At 37.0% G+C, this 22,640-nt stretch overlaps 1 protein-coding gene across 2 annotated transcripts in view; it reads left to right on the top strand.

The window, feature by feature from the left end:
- Positions 1-22,640, top strand: part of ARHGAP21 (Rho GTPase activating protein 21) — a 131,088-nt gene that overhangs the window by 104,781 nt on the left and 3,667 nt on the right. For both annotated transcript variants that reach the window (XM_055428462.2, XM_055428463.2), the window contains 16 exons: positions 4,253-4,411; positions 4,549-4,651; positions 6,239-6,275; positions 9,305-9,430; positions 10,552-10,836; positions 13,139-13,203; positions 13,284-13,420; positions 14,277-14,419; positions 15,149-15,304; positions 15,440-15,518; positions 16,561-16,634; positions 16,712-16,801; positions 18,413-18,538; positions 18,731-18,772; positions 19,091-19,196; positions 21,112-21,143. In XM_055428462.2, the coding sequence (XP_055284437.2) occupies positions 4,253-4,411; positions 4,549-4,651; positions 6,239-6,275; positions 9,305-9,430; positions 10,552-10,836; positions 13,139-13,203; positions 13,284-13,420; positions 14,277-14,419; positions 15,149-15,304; positions 15,440-15,518; positions 16,561-16,634; positions 16,712-16,801; positions 18,413-18,538; positions 18,731-18,772; positions 19,091-19,196; positions 21,112-21,143 (1,760 nt within the window). The remainder of the gene's footprint in view (positions 1-4,252; positions 4,412-4,548; positions 4,652-6,238; positions 6,276-9,304; positions 9,431-10,551; positions 10,837-13,138; positions 13,204-13,283; positions 13,421-14,276; positions 14,420-15,148; positions 15,305-15,439; positions 15,519-16,560; positions 16,635-16,711; positions 16,802-18,412; positions 18,539-18,730; positions 18,773-19,090; positions 19,197-21,111; positions 21,144-22,640) is intronic.

The raw sequence follows: 22,640 nt of genomic DNA on the forward strand, positions 1-22,640 counted from the left end.
GACACTATCAGAATCAGCTTTTTAAAAAAACATTCCATATAACTCACATTTTTAAAATATATATGACATATTCAAGTTGTAAACATTGTAGGGAATCTCAGTCTAAATTGTGCTCACGTTTATATCTGTAACCTTAAGGCCAGACCCCCCAAATAGGAGAATTTTATTTTAGATGAAATGGTATAGAAGTGATTGTTTTATGATTTAAAAAAAAATGCCCTGCTGTATTTCACAGGCCTGTGAGACCAGAATAATGGCATTATATTGGTTCCTACTTAATAAGAATAATATAATCCAATTATATTAGAATAATAAAAAGCTTGCTAGTTATATCTGTGAATATTTCTTCCTAGTTACTACTAGATATAGGAATAAACCAAAAGGTCAGTTATGTTATTAAAGAGAACTTTGGCTAAAATATAAAACAAAAATCTACTTAATTATATATACATATAAAGATTTAGAAAAATGATTAAAAGAGACCATTTTGTTTGTTATAAAATAAAAATGCTCACTAATTATTTCTGAATCAAATTCTACTTCAAGTACTTATTTCAATCTCTTTTATAGTTCCCAGTGAATGACATCTTTTGTTTTATGAATCATGACTTAAAAGTCCCACAAAATAGAAATGACTTTATAATCCATTTATTTCTTATATACCTCCCAGAACCTTAATGTACTGCATATGATCACTCTTGTATGTCATTTGATCGGCACCCATGGAAAAGGGTAGAATAAAGAACTGAGATATGAACACAGAATTGATTTCACTGTTTTGGATGTAAACAGTGGATTTTTACATGGATGTAAGCGTTCTTAAGTACCAAAATTTAATATTGAAATCCTTTTATATTGTTGAACTTCAGAGTTTCATCTGACCAGTAAGTCTTTCTTTCTTTTTTTTTCTTTTTAATTTTTAGCCACATCCCATGGCATATGGGACCTTAGTTCCCCAACCAAGGATCAAACCCACTCCTTGTGCACTGGAAGGCAGAGTCTTAACCACTGGACAGCTGGGGAAGTCCCTGGTGTTTGTCTTTCCAATCTAGCTATTTTTTAAAATGTGTGTCTTACTAGGATAGACACCAGCATTGAAATGGAGTAAAAGAGACCATTTGCAATGTTTCTCAAAGTATTTTCTGGGAACACTAATTCCATTTGATAAAGGCGGGGGGTGAAGATTAGTGATCAAATAAATTGAGAAATACTGAGTTTTAAAAATTAAGTTTGTCTATCATAGAACTCTCAGGATCATGAATGTACTTCTATCTTAGGAGTTTTCTAGGCGGGATATAGTACAATTTGTCTCAGAAGTATTTGACCATGAATCCTTTCTTTTATTTAGAGCATTTCAGTTTAGTGTACCATAAAACATACTTTGGAGAATGTTGGACTATGCTTTGTGCTTTTTATGAAACATTTAAATTAGAAGGAAAAAAAAGAAACAAGGCTTGCTTTTGTAGCATCGTACTCCAGAGTCTTAATATTAATAGTCTGTGATTCTAATAATTACTTTTGTTACTTGAAAACATTATAACCAATGCAAATAAATAAATAGGTGCTTTGGCTTTATTTCCCAAAATATCAGAGAATGGAGCCAATTCATTTACTTTGTTATCTGTGTAATACAGAGATAATGAAACATCTTGCAGAAAGAAAATTTTCCAGCATTTTGTTATACATTTAGCATCTAATAGTCCTCTGGGGTCACACGACTTAGAAAAATGAAGAAAATAAACCACTTTGTTTTTAAATTAGGAAGATCAGTCATTAGCAGTGTTTTGTTTATACCTGCCCACACCCTTGTGGCTCAGCTGGTAAAGAATCCACCTGCAATGCGGGAGACCTGGGTTCATCCCCTGGGTTGGGAAGATCCCCCGGAGAAGGGAAAGGCTACCAACTCCAGTATTCTGGTCTAGAGAATTCCATGGGATGTATGGTCTATGGGATTGCAAAGAGTTGGACACAACTGAGCGACTTTCACTTTCACTATACATACATGCCCTGTAAAGCTTCAAAGTATGTCCTGAAAATAAATTTCAACACCTGTCACAAGTAGACACAAAATTCAAAATGAATAATGAGTTCCTAAGTAGTTTGTTCTTTAGTAGCAGGTATTAAGGTATATTCTCCAATCTTGACTTTTTGTGTTTTTTTTTCTATTTTTAATTGGAAGGTAATTGCTTTAAAATGTTTTCTTAGTTTCTGCTGTACATCAACATGAATCAGCTGTATGTATATATAGATTCCCTCCCTCTGCTCTGAGCCTCCCTCGTACCCCCTCACGCCACCCCTCTAGGTCATCATAGTACTACTCATAACTATTAATATAAAAAAGCCAGTTGTATTACCCACTTCAATTTCATCTAAAATTCGTACTCCCGTCATTTTTGCCGTATTTTAAATATTTTCTCTTGTTCTTCTCACCCCAGAGTTGGCCAGTACGTGTGTACCAAATTAGCCTAACTAAAATTGAATTTGGTTGATACAGCCTTGTTGACACTGGCATTTAAAACCAATTCAGAAATCTTAGAACTTGTAGGATAGAGCTGGATCACAACATTGTTCTTTACAGCGTTGAACTTTACTTCCATCACCAGTCATCCACAGCTGGCTGTTGTTTTTACTTTGGCTCCGTCTCTTCATTCTTTCTTTAGCTGTTTCTCCACTGATCTCCAGTAGCATATTGGGCACCTCCCGCCTGGGGGCGGTTCACCTTTCAGTGTCATATCTTTTTGCCTTTTCATACTGTTAATGGGATTCTCAAGGCAAGAATACTGAAGTGGTTTGCTGTTTTCTTCTCCAGTTCAGGAGAACTTAGTTATCTGAAATTTACCTAAAAGGTACGGGCCTGGGTGACTAAACAATAATTTTGAATTTAATATTCACTCTTTTTAGCTCAGATTTTCCAAGTTTGAGTTGGCATCTTCTTAATAGATAAATGTGTGTGTTTCAAGTGTAACAAAACTGCTCACCACAGAATAATTTTAGATGTTCATTTATCTTCCTTTTGGTAGTAGTGTTGGCTTTTATCCTGAAATATTTCAGACTGATCTACAGCACACCTTGTAGTATACTATGCTTATTTACTTAGGGAAATAATTTTTTAAAAAAACTTTGTACTTATAAAAATTATAGAATTGTTTCCCTCAATCAGATTTTCTGGATTTTCAGCTCGTTCCTTTAATATTGAAAGTAGATCCAATAATAACTACACTCTCAGTCGGATCTGTCAGTTTTTAAAATAAATTCAAACCTCAGAAGCCCCCTAAGAAATCTCCAGCTTGTGAAAGCCCCTAAGTATTTTATGTTCTTACATAAATTAAACAGATAATTTTACCCCTATTGTGGATTTATTGTTGTAGTCCTCTTGAGCTATAAATGACCCTTCTGATAATCCTAGCCCAATTTCTTTATAGGGAATGAATTTAAAATCCAGAGGAATTAAGTAGCTTTCACAAAGTCCAGCAAAATAGGATCCAAATCCTTTGGCTCGCAGCTCAGTCTTCCCCATTCCTAACAGCTGGCTTATTCTTTGTGCTAAAATTAATCATCCTAAAGATAAATTTGTGAAATCGGTGCCTAATACTTATTAAATTATTTTAAGGTGAATGTTAGATTCCTTGAAATGAGTGTTTCCAGCATTCGTCAGCTGGCAAGCTGGGTCATCCTTCATACACACGTGCCTCTCACACACGCACAAACGTGCTGCATTTATCGGTTTAGGTTCTGAACACCTATGAACTTTGGTATCTCGATGATCAGTTTGGTGAAAGTATTAATTGTTTGGTGAAAGCATTAGTCGTGTCCGACCCTTTGCGACCCCATGGACTGTAGCCTCCGTCCATGGAATTTTCCAGGCAAGAATACTGTAGTGGGTTGCCATTCCTTTCTCCAGGGGATCTTCCTGACCCAGAGATCGAACCCAGGTCTCCTGCATTGCAGGCAGGTTCTTTACCATCTGAGCCATCAGGGAATTCTCTTAATTGTTTGGTAGAAGCAAATAATTTAATTTTGGGTAAAAGCAACTCATTTGATTTCTTAGATCATATTCTTGGAATTCCTTGGAATTACTAGAGTAGAAACTGTGTGAGTAGACTCTGTCATTTACTGTTACTGCTATGGTTGTGTTCAGATCTGTATCTGGTTCTTTTAATACTGGGTACCAGTGATTAGTTCTGTCGTTGTTATCATTAATGATGATGAGGCCATTTAACATCCCAATATTTATTTTCACTTTATCTTATAGATGAACCTACCAGCCCTAGCATCGATCACGACATTTCTCACATCCCCGCCTCTGCGGTCATCTCTGCCTCCACCTCCCAGGTACCCTCCATAGCAACGGTCCCTCCCAGCCTCACAACTTCAGCTCCATTAATCCGACGTCAGCTCTCCCATGACCAGGGTACGTTTCATTGAGTAGTTACGTGAATTGTCTCACGTTCTCAGTTTTCCACTTAGGGTACTGTGGTGATCTTCTCGCCATGACACAAAAATCTGGAAACTACTTGCACATATCTGAGTGTTGGGTTTTACTTGCAGAATCTGTTGGACCTCCCAGCCTGGATGCCCAGCCCAGCTCAAAGACAGAACGATCCAAATCATATGATGAGGGCCTGGATGATTACAGAGAAGATGCAAAACTGTAAGTCTCAAGCATGTTGTTTTAAATGCCTGTTAGTGGGTGCTCAGTATGCCCTTGATATATAAATACTGAATTTACTGATGTATTTTCTAACTTCGACATTAGAAATGCAAATTTAAAATTATTATGTGATAATACATTCAATTGAATTTTTTAAAAAAAGTGTTTAAAAATCAGTAATACGATTGTATTTTATGTTACAAAAATACACATAAAATTATTCCTGCTTTAGACCTCTAGTCATGCAGTCCTACTCTCAGACAGAGCTGTGCTATCTGTTATATAATTCCAGAGCTATTCCTTGCATAAAATCATACACGTTTGCATATGCTTATATACATTCAGGTGTGTATTCTAATTATTTTTATAAACAAATGATATGTGCTTTACACACGGATCTTAGAGAACTTTCAGTGTGTGTATTCCTGGCTCATTCTTTTTCATGATTGTTTAATTTTCCACTGAGTAGTTACACTGTAATATATCTAATTGGTATTCTATATTCTATTAGTAGACATTTCGATGACCAAATCTGATGCCACAGCAAATAATCCTTCATAGACTATATTTATACATAGTTCATTTAGCATATATGTGTGTGAGTACAGTTGGGAAAAGGATTGTTATATCAAAGGGTATGTATATTTTTTACTCCAAAATTTATTGCCAGTTGCTGTCCAGTTTGCTCTTCCTAGACTAGCTGCCTTAGGGGAGTGTGTGAGGTGTGGCCAGGGCAGTGGTAGTGACTGGCAGGGATTATTCTAACAGTGCAGAATGGGATGTATGAACCATCTTCGCCTTTACTGTCCCTTACAAAAAGATATCAGCAACAGTCTCGTTTGACAGTCAGCTTTACCTTACCCCAGCTGCATACTGCTTCCTGCAAAGATGGTGGGACTGAGAGGAAAGGACCATGCCACCTTCAGTCACACATTAAAATCCTGTGCTCCTTAAATGAACTTTGAATTACAACACAAAACAGCTTTGTCCTGTGAACTTAAGCTGTTTTGAATAATCAATGTGAACCTGTCCTCCGAAGCCCTAAGCTTTTTTAGTGGCTTTCAGAGTTGTTCTCTGTACTGAAACATCCAGAATAGGGTCGGAGGGAAGAGAGGTGGCCGTGACCAGCCCTGATAATGCGCTTGCTGCCACCATGTCCACAAGCTGGATGAGTGTGCACGTGCTGGTCTCTCTGACCACTGATGGTGACCACGGACTGCTCATTATTGCCAGTGTGGAAGTCCTTAATAGAGCATTACAGCTACGGGTAACTAATAACATAAAGCCCAATGCTTAGTCTGAGTAGCTTTTTCTTTGATCTAAAAAAACCCAAGAAAACAAAATCTCACCTTTTATATAGAGATGGTTTTAACTTACAATTTAAGAAAGCTCTGTCACTGAATCTAAAGTTTAAGTACTTATAAAATTAGCTCTTTTTCCTTACTTGCATTGAACGCTGAGCACTTAACATGGTAAAAATGAAAGGTCATCTTATTAATGAAAGAGTAGTTATAATAGATTACTTTTACATCTTTAAGTTATTTTTATGCACTTATTACAAATATTGATAGATTTCTTTTCCAACAGGTCTTTTAAACATGTATCTAGCCTGAAGGGAATCAAGGTAGGTAGTCAATATTTTAAAAATACCAGCAAATTATAAATGTTTCTATTAACTTTAATTTACTTTAGCTCTTCATAGAGAATTCTTTTATCATTAGGTATTTTATATTTAAGTGTCATAAGCCTTTAATCTGTAAGCTTCACGTGCATTTGGAAAATTGCCTTCTAAGTTGTGATTTATAAACATATACATTAAATATATAATACTTCACATACATTGTGCTTATTTTCTTATTTTATTGATACAAGTTTATGGACAAAACTCTGACTGGCCAGCAGTATGTTTGTTTTTCTGTCCTCAGCATTACTTCACTCAGCCACCACCCTCTCAGTATAATCCACCCCATCCACTCTTATCTACCCTCCCCTCATACCTTTCCCTAAAAGTTGTTAGACAGGAATTTTGTTATTTTGCCTTCTTCAAAAATATTAGGGTCTTCACTTATATTCACACTTGCTGCCTTCCTTACCCTTATCTTAATAAATACCTATGCTGCTAAGTCACTTCAGTCATGTCCGACTCTGTGTGACCCCATAGATGGCAGCCCACCAGGCTCCCCCGTCCCTGGGATTCTCTAGGCAAGAACACTGGAGTGGGTTGCCATTTCCTTCTCCAATGCATAAAAGTGAAAGTGAAGTTGCTCACTGATGTCCGACTCTTCACGACCCCATGGACTGCAGCCCACCAGTCTCCTCTGTCCATGGGGTTTTCCAGGCAAGAGTACTGGAGTGGGTTGCCATTGCCCTCTCCGAATAAATACCTATACCTATTTTTTAAAATTTATTTTTATTTATCTGGCTGCTTCAGGTCTCAGTTGTAGCACTCAGGATCATCAGTGCATCATGTGGGATCTTTCATTGTAGCTCACGGACTCTGTAGTTGTGGCACGTGGGCTTAGTTGCTCTGTGGCATGTGGGATCTTAGTTCCCCAACCAGGGATCAAACTCACGTCCCCTGCATTGCATGGCAGATTCTTAACCACTGGACCACCAGGGGAGTGCCAATAAATATCTTTTTACTTGGAACATTATCCTATTAAACACAAACACCCACACTTCTTCTTTGGATTCCATCACTTTTCCCTTTCTCAGGACCCTTCTCTCTTCTGCAGAATCCCTCTTTCCAGTGGTTCGGTCACCAGCATGTAAAGGCATGTTCTACTGTTTCCTGTATTTAAAAGAAAAACCTTCCTGGAATCCGCAACCCCTCTCCCCTATTTATGGCTCCTATTTTATTCTTCCATTTTCCACAGCAAAATTCCTTGGGAAAAAATTGTCCGTGGTTTCCACTCCCCCATGTCATGTCTTTCTCAATCCACAGATATCAGGATGGCACTGTTCAGGCCGAGGTTACCAATAAAAGACTAGTTGCTAGGGCTTTTTGTGTGCTTTTTTTTTTTTGGCTGCGTTGGGTCTTCTCATAATACCTGGGCTCTTTGCTGTAGAGCGTGGGGTCTAGAGCACATAGGCTTAGTTGCCCCGCAGCATGTGGGATCTTAGTTTCCGGACCAGGGATCATACCCACATTCCCTGTATTGGAAGGCAGATTCTTGACCACTGAACCACCAGGGAAGTCCCTAGTTGCTTGGGTTTTTAACACATTTGACTTTTCAGGAGTATCCAGCATGATTTCTCACCTCCTGAAACACTTTCTTCTGCTGGTCTCCATTTCTGCCTCTGCCTAGTATATAAAATGTTGGAAGGTTTAGAGCTGGTTCTGACTCCTCTGGCCTCTCCATCTACCCTCATTTTCTCAACGATCTGCCCCAGAGATCTCCCCGAGTGTATATCGCTAGCCTTGACCTCTTCCCCAAACTTCAGCTCACGTGAGCTCCTGCCCTGCACCATCTGCAATGGGATGTGTAATGAGCAGCTCAAGGTTTACACACCCAAGTAGACTTAGATGACTCCCCCAGACGTGTATCCCTCAGCTTTCCCCATCTCTCAAAATCTGCTTCAGGTTACCTAGTTGTTCAAGTGTCAAATACAGTAATTAGCCTGCTTTTTTCTTTTCCGTTGCACGTGCCAGTCCACTCCACCTCCAGGACGTACCCTGAACCTTTCCATTCCTTTCCGCCTTCATTTTGGCTCCTGTAGTCCCAGCCCCCGTCATCCCTCGCCTGGATTCCCACAGGTTGTCCTTTCATTGTTGTTCCTTTCAAATCCACACTCCAGGTAGCAAGTAGAGCGACCTTCCAGCTGTGTGATCAGATGGTGTAACTCCCCTGATGCGTCACTTCATGGTCTCCCCTCCAACACTTCCTGCCACAGCTTGGAGGATCCTGAACAATCCATAATTAGCAGTTTCTCTTACCCCCAGGGAAAAGTGAACATTTAGAATGATAACAGTGAAGGACTTCCCTGACAGTGCAGTAGTTAAGATTGCTTGCCAACACAGGGGACTTGAATTCGATCCTTAGTTGGGGAACTAAGATCCCACATGCTGCGTGGCATAGCCAAAAAATAAAATAGAAAAAGAAAAGATGATAATGATGAATGTGTATTCATTAGCTATGCTTTCTCCCTAAATTTTTTCTTTCCCCTGACCTTTCATGGTTACCCCTTTTAAAAATGTTTTCTCCAAATTTCATCTTACGTGTTCTTTCTGCAGAGAAGACTTGCTTCAGCAGCACCAATTTATAGCCACTACTTGGTTGTTCCTTTTATTGCATCTCATTGTTTCATTCTCCAAATGACACTAATCACAATCTGATCATTTTCTTGTTTTTTAATTTTTTATTCTTTGTCTTTGCTCACTAAAACTGTGAGCTCTTAAGAACAGGAAAACTATACTATTTCTGTTGTTTTTTAATGGTTAAAAAAAATTCCTTCAGGTGACTTTAAAAAACGATGCTCATCTTAAAAAAAAATTTTTTTTTCTTATGTAATTGATAAATTTAGAGGTTTTCAAAAGTAGCCTTCCATTTGGAAGATTTAGTAGAAGACTTTCAGCAAAGTAATTTCGACATGCAAGTATTTCCAAAGGAAAAAGCTGATATTTTGCTGTGTTTTCTGTGACCTTTTCTATAGATCTTAGACAGTCAGAAGTCATCGGAAGATTCTGGATCCAGGAAAGACTCTTCCTCAGAGGTTTTCAGCGATGCTGCCAAGGAAGGGTGGCTTCATTTCAGGCCACTCGTCACTGATAAGGGCAAGGTAGTACCTTTTCTCAGCTATTGTGAGCTTGTGAAATTCAGGCCCTGAAAAACAAAGCAGTCAGTCTGTATACAGAAAATGGCAACATATACATAATAAGAAGACTCGAAAACATTTATAAGTATCTTTGTCGACATACAGGAAAAATTATTTTTAAAAAATTCTGATCAGTGATTTAATTTAATATCTTTTTAAATTTAATTCCTTTTTTCATTCTTTATATCAGTTACATATGGAATACATTGTCTTTTATCTTGGCAACATTAAAGTGACATCAGAGTATTTAAGAAGGAACTCTGCTTCTCTTATTAAAAAATTTATTAACCATGGATTATCACAGGGTAGTCCTTTAGGGAGTGGCAATTCTCCATATCAATATTTAAAAACTTTTATTCAGTGTCTTCCAGTTTACTGTGTTAAGTTGCCTTTAAAATAGCTTTATCGTTCCACTTATTTTATAAACATAAGAGGTATTTAAGTGAATATCACAGTATCAATATATGCTTCATGAAGTGGATAACAATATAATAAAAACTTTACCAGAAAATTCCCTACAGTATTTGGGCAGTTAATCTATAAGAAAACTATAATACTGTCAAAAGAGTATCAAACTTTTCTTTTCTTTAGAAAACCCACCTTGGATGTTGGATGTTTTTGCTTGACCATATAAAATTGATCAATTTTGTTAACTAAATTCATCACTTGTACCTATCATTTTGGAATCACGTTATGCAGTGTTTGTCATCTGCATGATCTAAGCCTTGCTTTCACTCAAAAGATTTTTCTGACTGATCTTTTTCCTTATTTTCAATTTCCTTAGCATTTTTTATATATTTTGCTATACTCGCTTTATCTCAATTAACTTTGTTCATTTTATTTTCCGGACCCAATTAAAGTTGAGGTTTCACTACCCTTGATTGTGATAGGAATGCAGTACCCAACTTGGTTTACACTACCCAAATTTTGTCTTTCCTCCCCTAACAAAAGCATGTTGACGTAAAGCAGGCACCTGCCACCTTGGGTTAGCATTTCTGTATGTTAGCAGCACTGCTCGGTGTGTCTGTCCTGCACTAAGATTTAGCCGAGTGCTGAGTCTGTCTGATTTGTCTCATGTTCTCCAGCGAGTTGGTGGAAGTATTCGGCCATGGAAGCAGATGTATGTTGTACTTCGGGGCCATTCGCTGTATCTGTACAAAGATAAACGAGAACAAACGACTCCGTCTGAGGAGGAGCAGCCCATCAGTGTTAACGCCTGCTTAATAGACATCTCTTACAGCGAGACCAAGAGGAAGAATGTCTTTCGACTCACCACGTCTGACTGCGAGTGCCTGTTTCAGGCTGAAGACAGGGATGACATGTTAGCCTGGATCAAAACCATCCAGGAGAGCAGCAATTTAAACGAGGAGGTGATTGTCCAAAATGACATCAATAAAACCAACAACCTTCACAATGTTGTTTTAAAAGAAGACTGAAAGAATCTGATACATCACTTGAAAAAAATTATAGTATGCTATTTTCACTTAAAAATAGGTGACCAGGAGGAAAACTCAGGGAATTCCCTGGTGGTCCAGTGATTAGAACTCTGTGCTCCCATTGCCGAGGGTATGGGTTTGATCCCTAGTCAGGGAACTGAGGTCAGGAACTTCAAGCTGCATTTCCCCCCTCAAAAAAAACAAGAAGAAGAAGAAGAATTCAGTGTACATATTAATATTTTATATTATTTTCACATACTGGAAAAATCATTATTACTGAGCTAGAGAAATAAATAATTCAGATATTCTGCATACTTTGTCAAACAGTGAACTGATCAGAGATCTAGGTTCCTAGTCCTGGTCATTACCTTAATCACTAAATACTCTATTTCTTTATCTTAAGACCAGGATTGTTGTGGGGCTTAAGTTACACTGAAAATGCTTCTCAAATGACGTGTAAATTCAAACAGATACTGATCGTGTGATTTTTTTTTTTTTTAATGACATGGTGCAGGCAAGAGTATAATATAGCCTATAGTAATATAATAATTGAATTCTAAGAAAACTTGCATTATCAAAAACCATGTGATAAGCCAGTTTGTCTTTTTAATAAGGAGTTTCTGATTCACAGCCATCAAGATATTTTTACAGCAGAAATTCCAGTAGTGAAGATACTGTTTTTACGTGTACATAACTATAAACTCTGCAGAGCAGATTCAGCAATGATTAAGTCTAGATTTTACTCAAGGGTGCCTTTTTCCTAGCAACACAGTTTTTCTTAGATATTGTTCTCCTTTTTTGTGACCCATTGTTATGACAAAAAAGAAAAACACAAGGTTCTTTCCTCTTACAGTATTCAGGAACACCTACATCAAGCATAAAATTATTCAAATTATGTTCTCAAATTTAGTCATTTCCATTATATCCAATTTACATCGTGAAAACTTAGTTCATAAGAAAAATGCCTATGTTTTGTTTTTTCCTCTGATAGTTTATACTCTTTCTTGTTTGTCGCTAACAAGGAACCCCAGATCCATGTCAATACAACCCTTTTTCTACAATCACCACTATAAAAAAAATCAGTGAGTTTTGTCACAGTAAAGAGGGAAAATCAGAACTTGGATATAGATTTCAGCTCTAAGTAGCAATTCACAGGAGTTCCTGTCTGAATCAGCACCTGCTCTGTGCCAGGTGTCTTACGGGGCAGTAGATGACTTCATCTTTGAGACGTAGGGCTGTTTTAAGGGTTGATGGAGGTGACACTTACGAAGAATGCAGCCCAGTGCCTGGTAGGTCATGAACATGCACTTCATGTCAGCCATCATCACTATCATCTGATTTTTCAGACAGAGAGATTTTCACTCAGTTTTATAGGTCAGAAAGTAATAATTCACTGAGCATATACCGTATGGCAGGCAGTCTTTTAAGCATTTTTACATTGGTTAATCACAGTAATCATACAAATGTGTCCCACTATTATCATTACCACGTTTCAAACATGGGAACTATTTGCAAAGAGAGGTTAAGAGGTGTCCCCAAAGTCACATAGCTTGGAAGTGTCAGGACTAGCACTTACACCCAGCAATCTTATTCTAGGTCTTAACCATATCCTTTTGCAGTTGGTAAATGAGAAGAATAGATTTGAATCCAAGAATTTACAAACCCTGTATTCTTTGTAAATTATAATGTTCACTATGATCAAAATGAGACAAGTAAAAAATATATTTGAGGACACATGTCAATATATAACTGGAATCAGTAGGGGAAAAAAATCATCATCTTATGGTCAGCTCTGAGTTTTCCATAGAGCATACTGTTGAGGTTAAAAAAACAATTTTGAGCTTTTCTGTTCTAACGATCTTTCTGGGGTTAGCGAGAAAAAAATTGGCTCTCTGTTTCCCAGTCATTTATTAAAAATGGCAGATGAGTTCAATAAATTTGAACACTGGCAACTTGCTGGTTGTCTAGGTATTGTGGAGGTACAGGAAATAAACGGAAAGCTCTTGGAAATGGGAGAGGCACTTGGAGCATTTGTCACTTAATGATGTTGGGTCGTGATTTGAATAGAGGTTTTAAAGCCACTCCACAGTGTCGGTATTGAATGAGCAAAGTAGTATGGACCACTTCCCCACCCCGACCCCGGACCCCGCCCTTACCGTCTGCCACCAAATAAAAGTAGGATCCCTATTTAAATTTAGAATTGACTTTCTCATTTTACCTTCTGTTTATTCTGTAGGACACTGGAGTCACTAACAGGGACCTAATTAGTCGAAGAATAAAAGAATACAACAGTCTAATGAGGTGAGAATCCCACCGTGCCTCCTAGGTCGTCAGGATGTAAAAATGCTTGTTTGTTCACAAATGTCCCTTTCTTTCGGCAGCAAAGCAGAGCCATTGCCGAAGACCCCTCGCCAGAGTCTCAGCATCCGGCAAACCCTACTTGGTGCTAAAGCAGAGCCTCGGACTCAGAGTCCACACTCTCCCAAGGAGGAGTCAGAACGGAAGCTTCTCAGTAAAGGTACTGACACCAGTGTTCCTAGATAAATGTAGGATTTAAAATTGGGACCATAGGGACTTCTTTAGCAGTCCAGTGGTTAGGGCTCTGATTTTCCACTGTAGGGAGTGTGGGTTCCATCCCTGGTTGGGGAACTAAGATCCCACATGCCCCATGGTGCAAGCAAAAGAATAAATAAATAAAAAGTAAAATAAAACATGGATTGTAGTAAATCAACTAAATATAGTTGAAGTATCAGTTAAAAATATTTTTTAATAAAACAAAATTAGGATTGCAAAGACGTTTTCATATTTTTCTGTGGACCTCAGCCCAGGGTGAGCTAACCCAGAGATCACTGGGCCCTGGTCTAGGCTAGTGGGGCCTTTCTTAAGATGGGAGTCCAAGACATCAGTTCTTGTTAAGACAGCAAAGACCAAGAGAGGGAAAATTCAATGCATATATACACATCAAAAACTACCAGTTTGATTAATAATGAATATCCAGGCACTTTCATTTTGAAATAGAACCAATGTATTTCCTTTTGCTAAAGTCTCACCTTTTTTTGCTGCAGTCTCAATGTGAAGATGTCACATTGATTGTTTTCTTGACTGTTTTAAAGAAAATCATTGTACAGATAGTCAAAAGGTGAAGAAGCATACATGATTCCAACTATTAATAGATTATCTGGAAGGTTGAAAGGAGTGTTATATTTGGAAGAGAATAGAATAGAATGTGTTTGATAAATAAAGTTTATATTTTTTATAGAACAGGACTCTGACTTATTATAAATCTTGATTAAGAATCTTTAAAGTCATGATTTAGATACCCTTGTTGCCATTTTCTCTTCTTATGTCATTTTCTTTTGAAAAACAATCAAAAGATGATACCAGTCCTCCAAAAGACAAAGGCACGTGGAGAAAAGGCATTCCAAGTATTATGAGAAAGACATTTGAGAAAAAGCCTACTGCTACGGGAACATTCGGGGTCAGGCTGGACGATTGCCCACCAGCTCATACAAACCGGGTAGGAGACACCGGCCAACCAGACTTCCTTAAGTCATTAAGTCATATTGGGACCTGAGTAAACAGCCCTGCAGATGACAGGGCGTGTCTGTCGGTCTGTTGAATATTTTCCTTGTCTTAACAGACCTTAGTTTCTCTAAGTATTTCTGACCTGTATGAGTATGTTGAGTAATGTTTGTAACATTTTTTGCTAATATACTGACTCTGAAATGGAATAATTATTCAACCAGTAGGAATGTATTCAAAATGCTTGGTAAGAATTCATTTTCAAGTCATGCGTGTTTAAAGAAGCATGGGAACAAGGCCTTGACTGAGAAAGTGTTACAGATGTAAACGTGTGTGTGTGTTTACAATGCCCATGTTAAGATTCATATCATGAGTGGGTGAATGTTATTCTAACCCTCTTCTTCCCCTCCACCCTTCTTTTGTTCAACTAAACTGTTTCCACATCCTCTTATTTGCTCTTATTTCCTCCTTAGACTATTATTACTATGGATTCTCCTTTCTGTCTGACTTACTCATTCTCTGCCCACTGACTCAAATATCTCCTGTTGGTTTTATCTCTTCCCAGTTCTGCAATGTCTATATTCATTTTCTCTGTATCAAATAACAGCAATTCATATACTGTTTCCTTTTTGACAGAAAGGGTCTTTTAGCTATGATACACATCTACTAACTGAAGATAAACATTCATATGGTGTTAAATAAATGTTTATTTCTTGTTTTGCAGTATATTCCATTAATAGTTGACATATGTTGTAAATTAGTTGAAGAAAGAGGTCTCGAATATACAGGTATTTACAGAGTTCCTGGAAACAATGCAGCCATCTCCAGTATGCAGGAGGAGCTCAACAAGGGAATGGCTGATATTGATATACAAGATGATGTAAGTTTGTGTCTTTTTTTTTTTTAATTTGGGTATTTCTGTTTGAATTACTGGTTTGTGTTGTTGGTTTGTTTGTTTTTCCCCCTTTGGTGGTATTGACTACAAAAATACTGTATTTTTATCTTGCATAACCAGAAATGGCGAGATTTGAATGTGATCAGCAGTTTACTAAAATCCTTCTTCAGAAAACTCCCAGAACCCCTCTTCACAAATGGTGAGTTTGCCTCCAACAAAGACACCAGATGAAACAGTTGAACCACACATTGTTGGGAACCCACAGCATATTCAATTAAACTGGGAGAAAATACTTTTGTCAAAGGGAACAGGAGGTTTTGTTTAGTTCTTATTAGTATATAGAGCATGCTGCTGCTGCTGCTGCTAAGTCACTTCAGTCGTATCCGACTCTGTGCGACCCCATAGACGGAAGCCCACCAGGCTCCCCCGTCCCTGGGATTCTCCAGGCAAGAACACTGGAGTGGGTTGCCATTTCCTTCTCCAGTGTGTGAAAGTGAAAAGTGAAAGTGAAGTCGCTCAGTCATGTCATACAGAGCATATGTGTTATTTTTATGATCTGGATTGTTTTTCCCTCCTGATACATTTCAGTGAAAAGTAGAGTTTATTAAAAAATTATTACAGTTCAGTAAAAATATATATTATTCTGTTCATTCATGTTTACAGCCAAGTTGAAAATATGTATATTATTGTTCTCAGTGAAAAGCCTTCAGATATTTTAAGGTACAATTAGTAGAAAAACATTTTTTCAGCCAAGCCTACTATTTGACTGAGATAAGACCCTGTAGCAGGTGTTGCAGTGAAAAGAGAGAAAGTGTACAGACTGATGTACCCTCAGCAAACTCACGTTTTAGGGACTTTCCTTTATTTGATAAGGTTTGTATGTGTGTGGGTGCTCAGTTACTCAGTTGTGTTTGACTCTGCAACCTCATGGACTGTAGCCCGCCAGGCTTCTCTGTCCAAGGGATTTTCCAGGCAACAATACTGAAGTGGGTTGCCATTTCCTTCTCCAGGGGATTTTCCCAAACTAGGGATCAAAACCATGTCTCTTGGGTCTCTTGCATTGGCTTAGGAGATATTAAAAACTATAGCAGTTTCAAAGACAACATTTCAAAGGCTATTTGTGGTCTTCACTATTTTGTTTTTCTTTTTAATCATAGTTTGAATCTTAAAGGGAAACTTGATTACAGCTCACTTGAACAATTTAAGATGAATTTTTTTTTTGTTCTTACTGTTGTTGTCAGATAAATACGCCGACTTTATTGAAGCCAATCGTAAGGAAGATCCTCTGGATCGTCTGAAAACATTAAAAAGACTAGTAGGTATTATTTTGTATTTTTGGAGGTACAACAAAAGTTCAGCATTCAAATCCATCATGCAAATAATATGTTTCAGATTCACGATTTGCCTGAACATCATTATGAAACACTCAAGTTTCTTTCGGCTCATCTGAAGACAGTAGCAGAAAATTCAGAAAAAAATAAGGTACATAAACTCTTTATTGAAGAGATATGCTTTCAGTGACTTCAGTTGAAAAGACATGCTCCCCTGCTTCAGGCCAAATAATCAAAAATAGGTTATAATTAAACAAAAGATCTAAACTACATCACATTGTTGATCAAGTCCCTCTAAAGATCACTCTTAAAAGCAAAAGAGTCCCAAAATATCAACTACTATTTTTTAAAGCATTCTCTTTTATGTTTGTCCAGTAAGAAAAATGAAAAAGAAAGTTTACTTTTTATTTTTCAACTGTATCTTAATATTTTGAATATGCAATGCTTGCATAAAGCAACAGTAAAAATGTATCAAGTGGTATACAGTGAAAAACAACAGACATTTCCTTTGTTTTGGTTTAAACAGATAAGACCTTTTCTTTGTTTTAATACCACCATATTACCTTTATCAAACACACCAAAATTTAGTATTCTTTAATATTATCTTAATATTCTATTTATGTGTAGCTTTTCCTGATTGATTTAAAGAAATGTCTTTTTTATATATCATATGGAATAAAAAAAAAAACCTACACAACAAATAAATGAACAAACAAAACCAAACAAAAAAATTCATTGATACAGAGAACAGAGCAGTGGTTAGCAGAGGGGAGGAGGGTTGGGGATGCAGGGAAGGAGTGGGGGTTGAAGGCAGGGTGACAGGGTAAAGGGGATCAACTGTATAGTGATGGATGGAAACTGAATTTTTGGTCCCTAGATCAGTTTGATTTTTTTTTTTTTTTTAATTCTACAATGGTGTTTTACTCTCTGGTATGTTTTTGGGATTGGTTATTTAATGTTTTAATCAAATCATGAGGTCAAAAGATTATACTAAATACTATAAGATATAACAAAAATGATTTGTACCTTTGATAACTGGGTAGTTAAACAGAAATAAAAAATATGGAAATAAACATACAAACATCTAGGTATGTAATACTGAGGTATTCATATTGGGACAAGGGTGAGCAAAAGGCTTTGGAAGTCTTGGTTGAAGTAAAGGTTTTATTGAAAGAATATTTTCAGACATTAGATTTTTACATATTCATGATCTTAATGTACCACTCGGGCAAATTTGGAAAATGTTATATATTTATTTCCAATTTTTAGTTTTTGAGGGGAGGGGTTTTCCCTATTCTTTTACAAATTTTATTGCCTTTGATTTTAATACTTTTGTCAGTTAATCCAGCTTTGGTAATATTTCTTTTTAGCTGTGCTATACAATTCTCTGACCAGGAATCGAACCCGTGCCCCCTGCAGTGGAATCATGGAGCCTTAACCACTGGACCATTAGGGAATTCCCTATAATACTAGTTGTGAACTAGATAAATTGCTTTCAATCAAACACTTCTTGGAAAAAATGTCAGTTGTGTTGTATATTGTCATTAAAGCATGAAAAAATTTACATATAGATTGGTTTATGGAAATCCCAACCAGGAAGTATTATTACTCTTTCACACACGTCAGTCAACCATTGTTTTGAATTCTTTTTCATCAAAAGAACCTTTCAGAAATAAAATGCAATGGGAATAAACATGCAATGGGAATTTAAGCTTACTTTCTTAAGAAACGTTATGATGTTTTCTCATATCTTTTGTTGCAGATGGAACCAAGAAACCTAGCCATAGTGTTTGGTCCAACTCTAGTGAGAACCTCCGAAGATAACATGACACACATGGTCACTCATATGCCAGACCAGTACAAGATCGTAGAGACACTTATCCAGCACGTAAGTTCAGGCTTCGACTCATCGAGAAAATTCTTTTTCATGAGCAGCTGATAGTTGGCAGGGTAGAATATGGTTATAATTTTTTTTTCCCCTAAGAAAATTACCTTTTTTTCTGTGCTATCCTCCAAACTATAGATCTCTTTAGGGGGATATTTAATTTCTCTTTTTCACCTTCTTTATTTTAAATTTTAGCATGACTGGTTTTTCACAGAAGAAGGTGCTGAAGAACCTCTTGTAAGTATTGGCTGTCAGCGTTTATACTCTGTTCTTTTCACTGGGGACACGTGAGATGCTGACCCTACGACAGTGTCACCTTCCTGCTTTGTATGCTATTGTCTGCTTTGCATTTTGGAAGCAGGTCTATAGCACCTCAGTTTCTGATCTAATGAAAGTCGAAGTATGATGCTTGTTTGGTAATTAATTATATGCAAACTGTAAAAAATTAAGTATATGTCCTCCACTCAGTAATGTGTCTTTTACTAAATGTTGTTTGAATTTTAAAGAAAGTATCTTTGAAGAAATGATGAAGAGATCTTTGTTTATTAACCATAGACAACAGTGCAGGAGGAAAACACAGTAGACTCCCAGCCAGTGCCAAACATAGATCATTTACTCACCAACATTGGAAGGACAGGCGTCTCCCCTGGAGATGTATCAGGTAACTCTTGCCTGGGCAGTATTGATCTTTAGGTTAAATGCTAAATTTTTATAACATGAAAGAGCAAATCAATCATAAGTAACAATTCACTATGATTTTTTTTCTTTTCTTCTTCTCTTTTTCCCTTTCTACTAATAAAAGAATGTAATCTTCCTTTTCTGATTGATCTTGATTATCTTCCAGTGACTATAATGCCTTTGGCAGTGCATGGAGTTGTAATGCTTGTCAGAAAGGAACTATGAGGGAAAATGAGCATGCGAACCACTGTTTTGTTCTTTTTTTTTTTTTTTAATTCACAGTTTCCATGTAATAGTCATCACAAGGTAAAACAGATACCCGCTACTGAGTATGTGGTTGCTGTGATGGCAGAAAGTGTGGTCTAGACTGTTACGAGTAATTCTTACTCTCGAGCTGGATGTTCTGTTGAAAAAGCAGCAATGTAAAATGCTCACGGGCAACATTTCCATAAATGCAGTATATATTATCTTGTCACTGCAGAGGTCACCGTAAAAGTCAACCTCTTTGACATTTTCTTCTGTTTTCTATCGCCACCCTAATATTTGGTGAAATACTAGTTCTTGCAGGCTGTTTCGATGAAAGTTTTCTCCTGCCAAACTGTTGCAACTAACCTAGCATATTTTACACCATGTTCTCCCTTTGTCTCTAGTTCGTGTTTTAGTCCTAAAGGGTTTTTCTTCCAGCACTTTACTGACACAGGCAAATGTATACTGATGTTGAACAGGCGAGATGGGAGGAGTCTATCACACGGTAATGTCGCTAGTGGATTCCGTGGTGTCCCTGATGGACAGCTGGAACTGTAGGAAGAAGGATGACTGTTGTCCACACTGTAGCTGCCTTGTCTGCAGAAACCCCCGATTCCTGTAAATGCACACTGAGTTGATCTGTGGTGTACATTTTCTCTTACGATTCTTGTAAACAGATCACGACTACTTTCTTAAAAGTTTTTCTGCTGTTTCTTGTTATTTCTGAAGCAGACCATGAGGAGAAATAGCATGGTATGGTCTACCAGTTCTTAAAGTCATAAAGCATTGAGCCATGTGTTGAAAGGGGTGTGGCATGGGGCTCAGCTCATTAACTCTGAAAATCCATTTCCCTGAAGTTGAAAGAGAAAATGTCAAAAATTGATGTTGTCCTAAAGACTGCTAGCCCCTTCCTACCCTCTTTGTCCTTGTACAATCTGAGTTTTTGCCAGACAGTAAAATGATGCGCTCCATTTTTCCATTTTCATAATAGCATTTGTTACTAGATAATTGGAAAACTGGTAGCAGTGTAACTAGTCAAAAGGATCCCTGACTGCACAGATGTGAAACCAGGGTCCAAAGCACAGAGATCAACATGATTTAACATGACACCAAAGTGACCTAGAAGCAGGGTTGTCCGAATACATATTATGCATACAGTAAATGCTTCTCAAATTTACCATTGACAGTCGGACAAAAATCAAAGTAGATAACACCAAGTCTGAGCATCTCAATTTGTAGCGAGGGCAGCCAACAATCTCAAACGTTCTACATTGTGTATCAGTTTCAGATACAGGATGTGGTACATAGTGCGATTCTTCAAAAGGTCTTCGAGCTGCTTTATTGCTAGATTGAATACTTAGAAAATTTAATAAACACTAGTGTTTCTGTTTTGTTTAGTACAGGGCTCCTTTGCCATCCCTCTCATTGAGCTGATTCTGCCTACAATTCACAGCATCCTTTCATGGCGGTGGCTTTCTGTGGTGCAGCTTGCATCTTTGTGAGCTCTGACTATCCACTGTGTTCTATTGTTTTTTGAGTTTTGCTTTCATATTTTGTTCTGTGCCTGTCTCTTCCATAAGTTTTTGCATTGTTTGTGGGAAGCAGTAAAGAATCTAACCAATACTGACCATGTTTTCCTTAACTTCCCACAGATTCAGCTACTAGTGACTCAACAAAATCTAAGGTAAATTGTTTCTTACAGTTGGGAAATATTTCAGGGGAGAATTGCTTTGTGGCTGATGGTTATGATTCGTACATGGTACACCCCTATCTGTGTCTGATGACACAGACTGTTGAGTATTATAAAGGGGAAAATTAATGCTTAGAATATGATAGAGGAATACTGGATTGTGAATTGGGGTGTTGGATTTATCTCAGCATAGTTTAGTATAATACAAAGAAATAGGCATTTCCCCCTTTGTTCTTATATGTGGAAATTTTCTAACATACACAAAAGTAGACAGACTAATATGAGTCCTCATTCAGTTCAGTTCAGTCCTCATTATCCATCCTCAATTAACATACGGTCAACATTTGTCTTATCTACACCCCACCCACTTTCCTCCTCCTTGGGACTATTTTGAAGCAAATGCCAAACATTGTATTTCATCTGTAAATATTTCAGTAGTGATATAGACTTAATCATTATATATTTTCTATAAAAATATTCTTGCCTTCTTTTCAACAAGGTCACTAATTTTGTTTTTTTTTTTTTACTAATTTTGTTTTTACAGTCAATTTTTGTTTACACAATTCGTGTTCTGTTGACACCACCACCAAAGTACACAACTGTTTGAGTAGTTTTAAAGACATTCTTACAGTTAGAAAGTTTTTTATTTCAAATTTTGCTCTGCTGAGATAGTAGCAAGTAAAATTGTTAGTAAAATTTTTTAAATGTTCTATTTGGAAATGAGACATGAATGTTACATATCATTTCTAAGCATAATGAGGTCACATATGACTAAATTATAATTTAATTTCTTGTAGAAAATATTGCAAAATATTTAATGATATATCATTGACTATCACTTATATTGTGATTAATTACTGTCTTTAAAAAAAATTTTTATCATTTTTTTACCCCAACTTTTTATTTTGGAAATTTTTAAGTTATTGGAATAATAGCATTCAAACCTTTTGCCCTGGAATTTTCAGTTGGTAACTCTTGATCTATATGTATGTGATTTTTTCTATGTCATTTGAGTTACTTATAGATATGATAACACTTCACCCCTCAGTGCTTCCATGTGTGTCACCTAGGAACAAGGGCATTCTTCTGTATGGGATAATACAGGATAATGACAGGATAATTATTGTACTCAGGCAGTTAATGAGCACAATACATTATTATTATTTCTAATGTACATCATTTCCACACAGTCGACCAGTCATCCCAACAATGTTTGCTTTTTTCTTTTCTTGTATACAGGGTACAATCAAGGATCAATCCTTGCATTATGTTGTCGTGTCTCCTTAGACTTACTTACTTTGGACCAGTTTTCCACCTCTTTTTGCCAGAATATAAGACTTCAGATTTAGATTTTTATGTTTAAAAAATTTTTTTTGAAATTTCCTCCATCCCTCTTACTAGAAGCATATTTCTTAACCTGTGATTATAGCAATCTCTTCATCTTAACCAATTATGGTGCAGATATCCAAATGATATATTTTTGTAACAGTG

This window comes from Moschus berezovskii, chromosome 15 (genome assembly GCF_049115385.1).
Source record: "Moschus berezovskii isolate FMDL1 chromosome 15, NW_MosBer_1.0, whole genome shotgun sequence".
NCBI classification, from domain to species: domain Eukaryota; kingdom Metazoa; phylum Chordata; class Mammalia; order Artiodactyla; family Moschidae; genus Moschus; species Moschus berezovskii.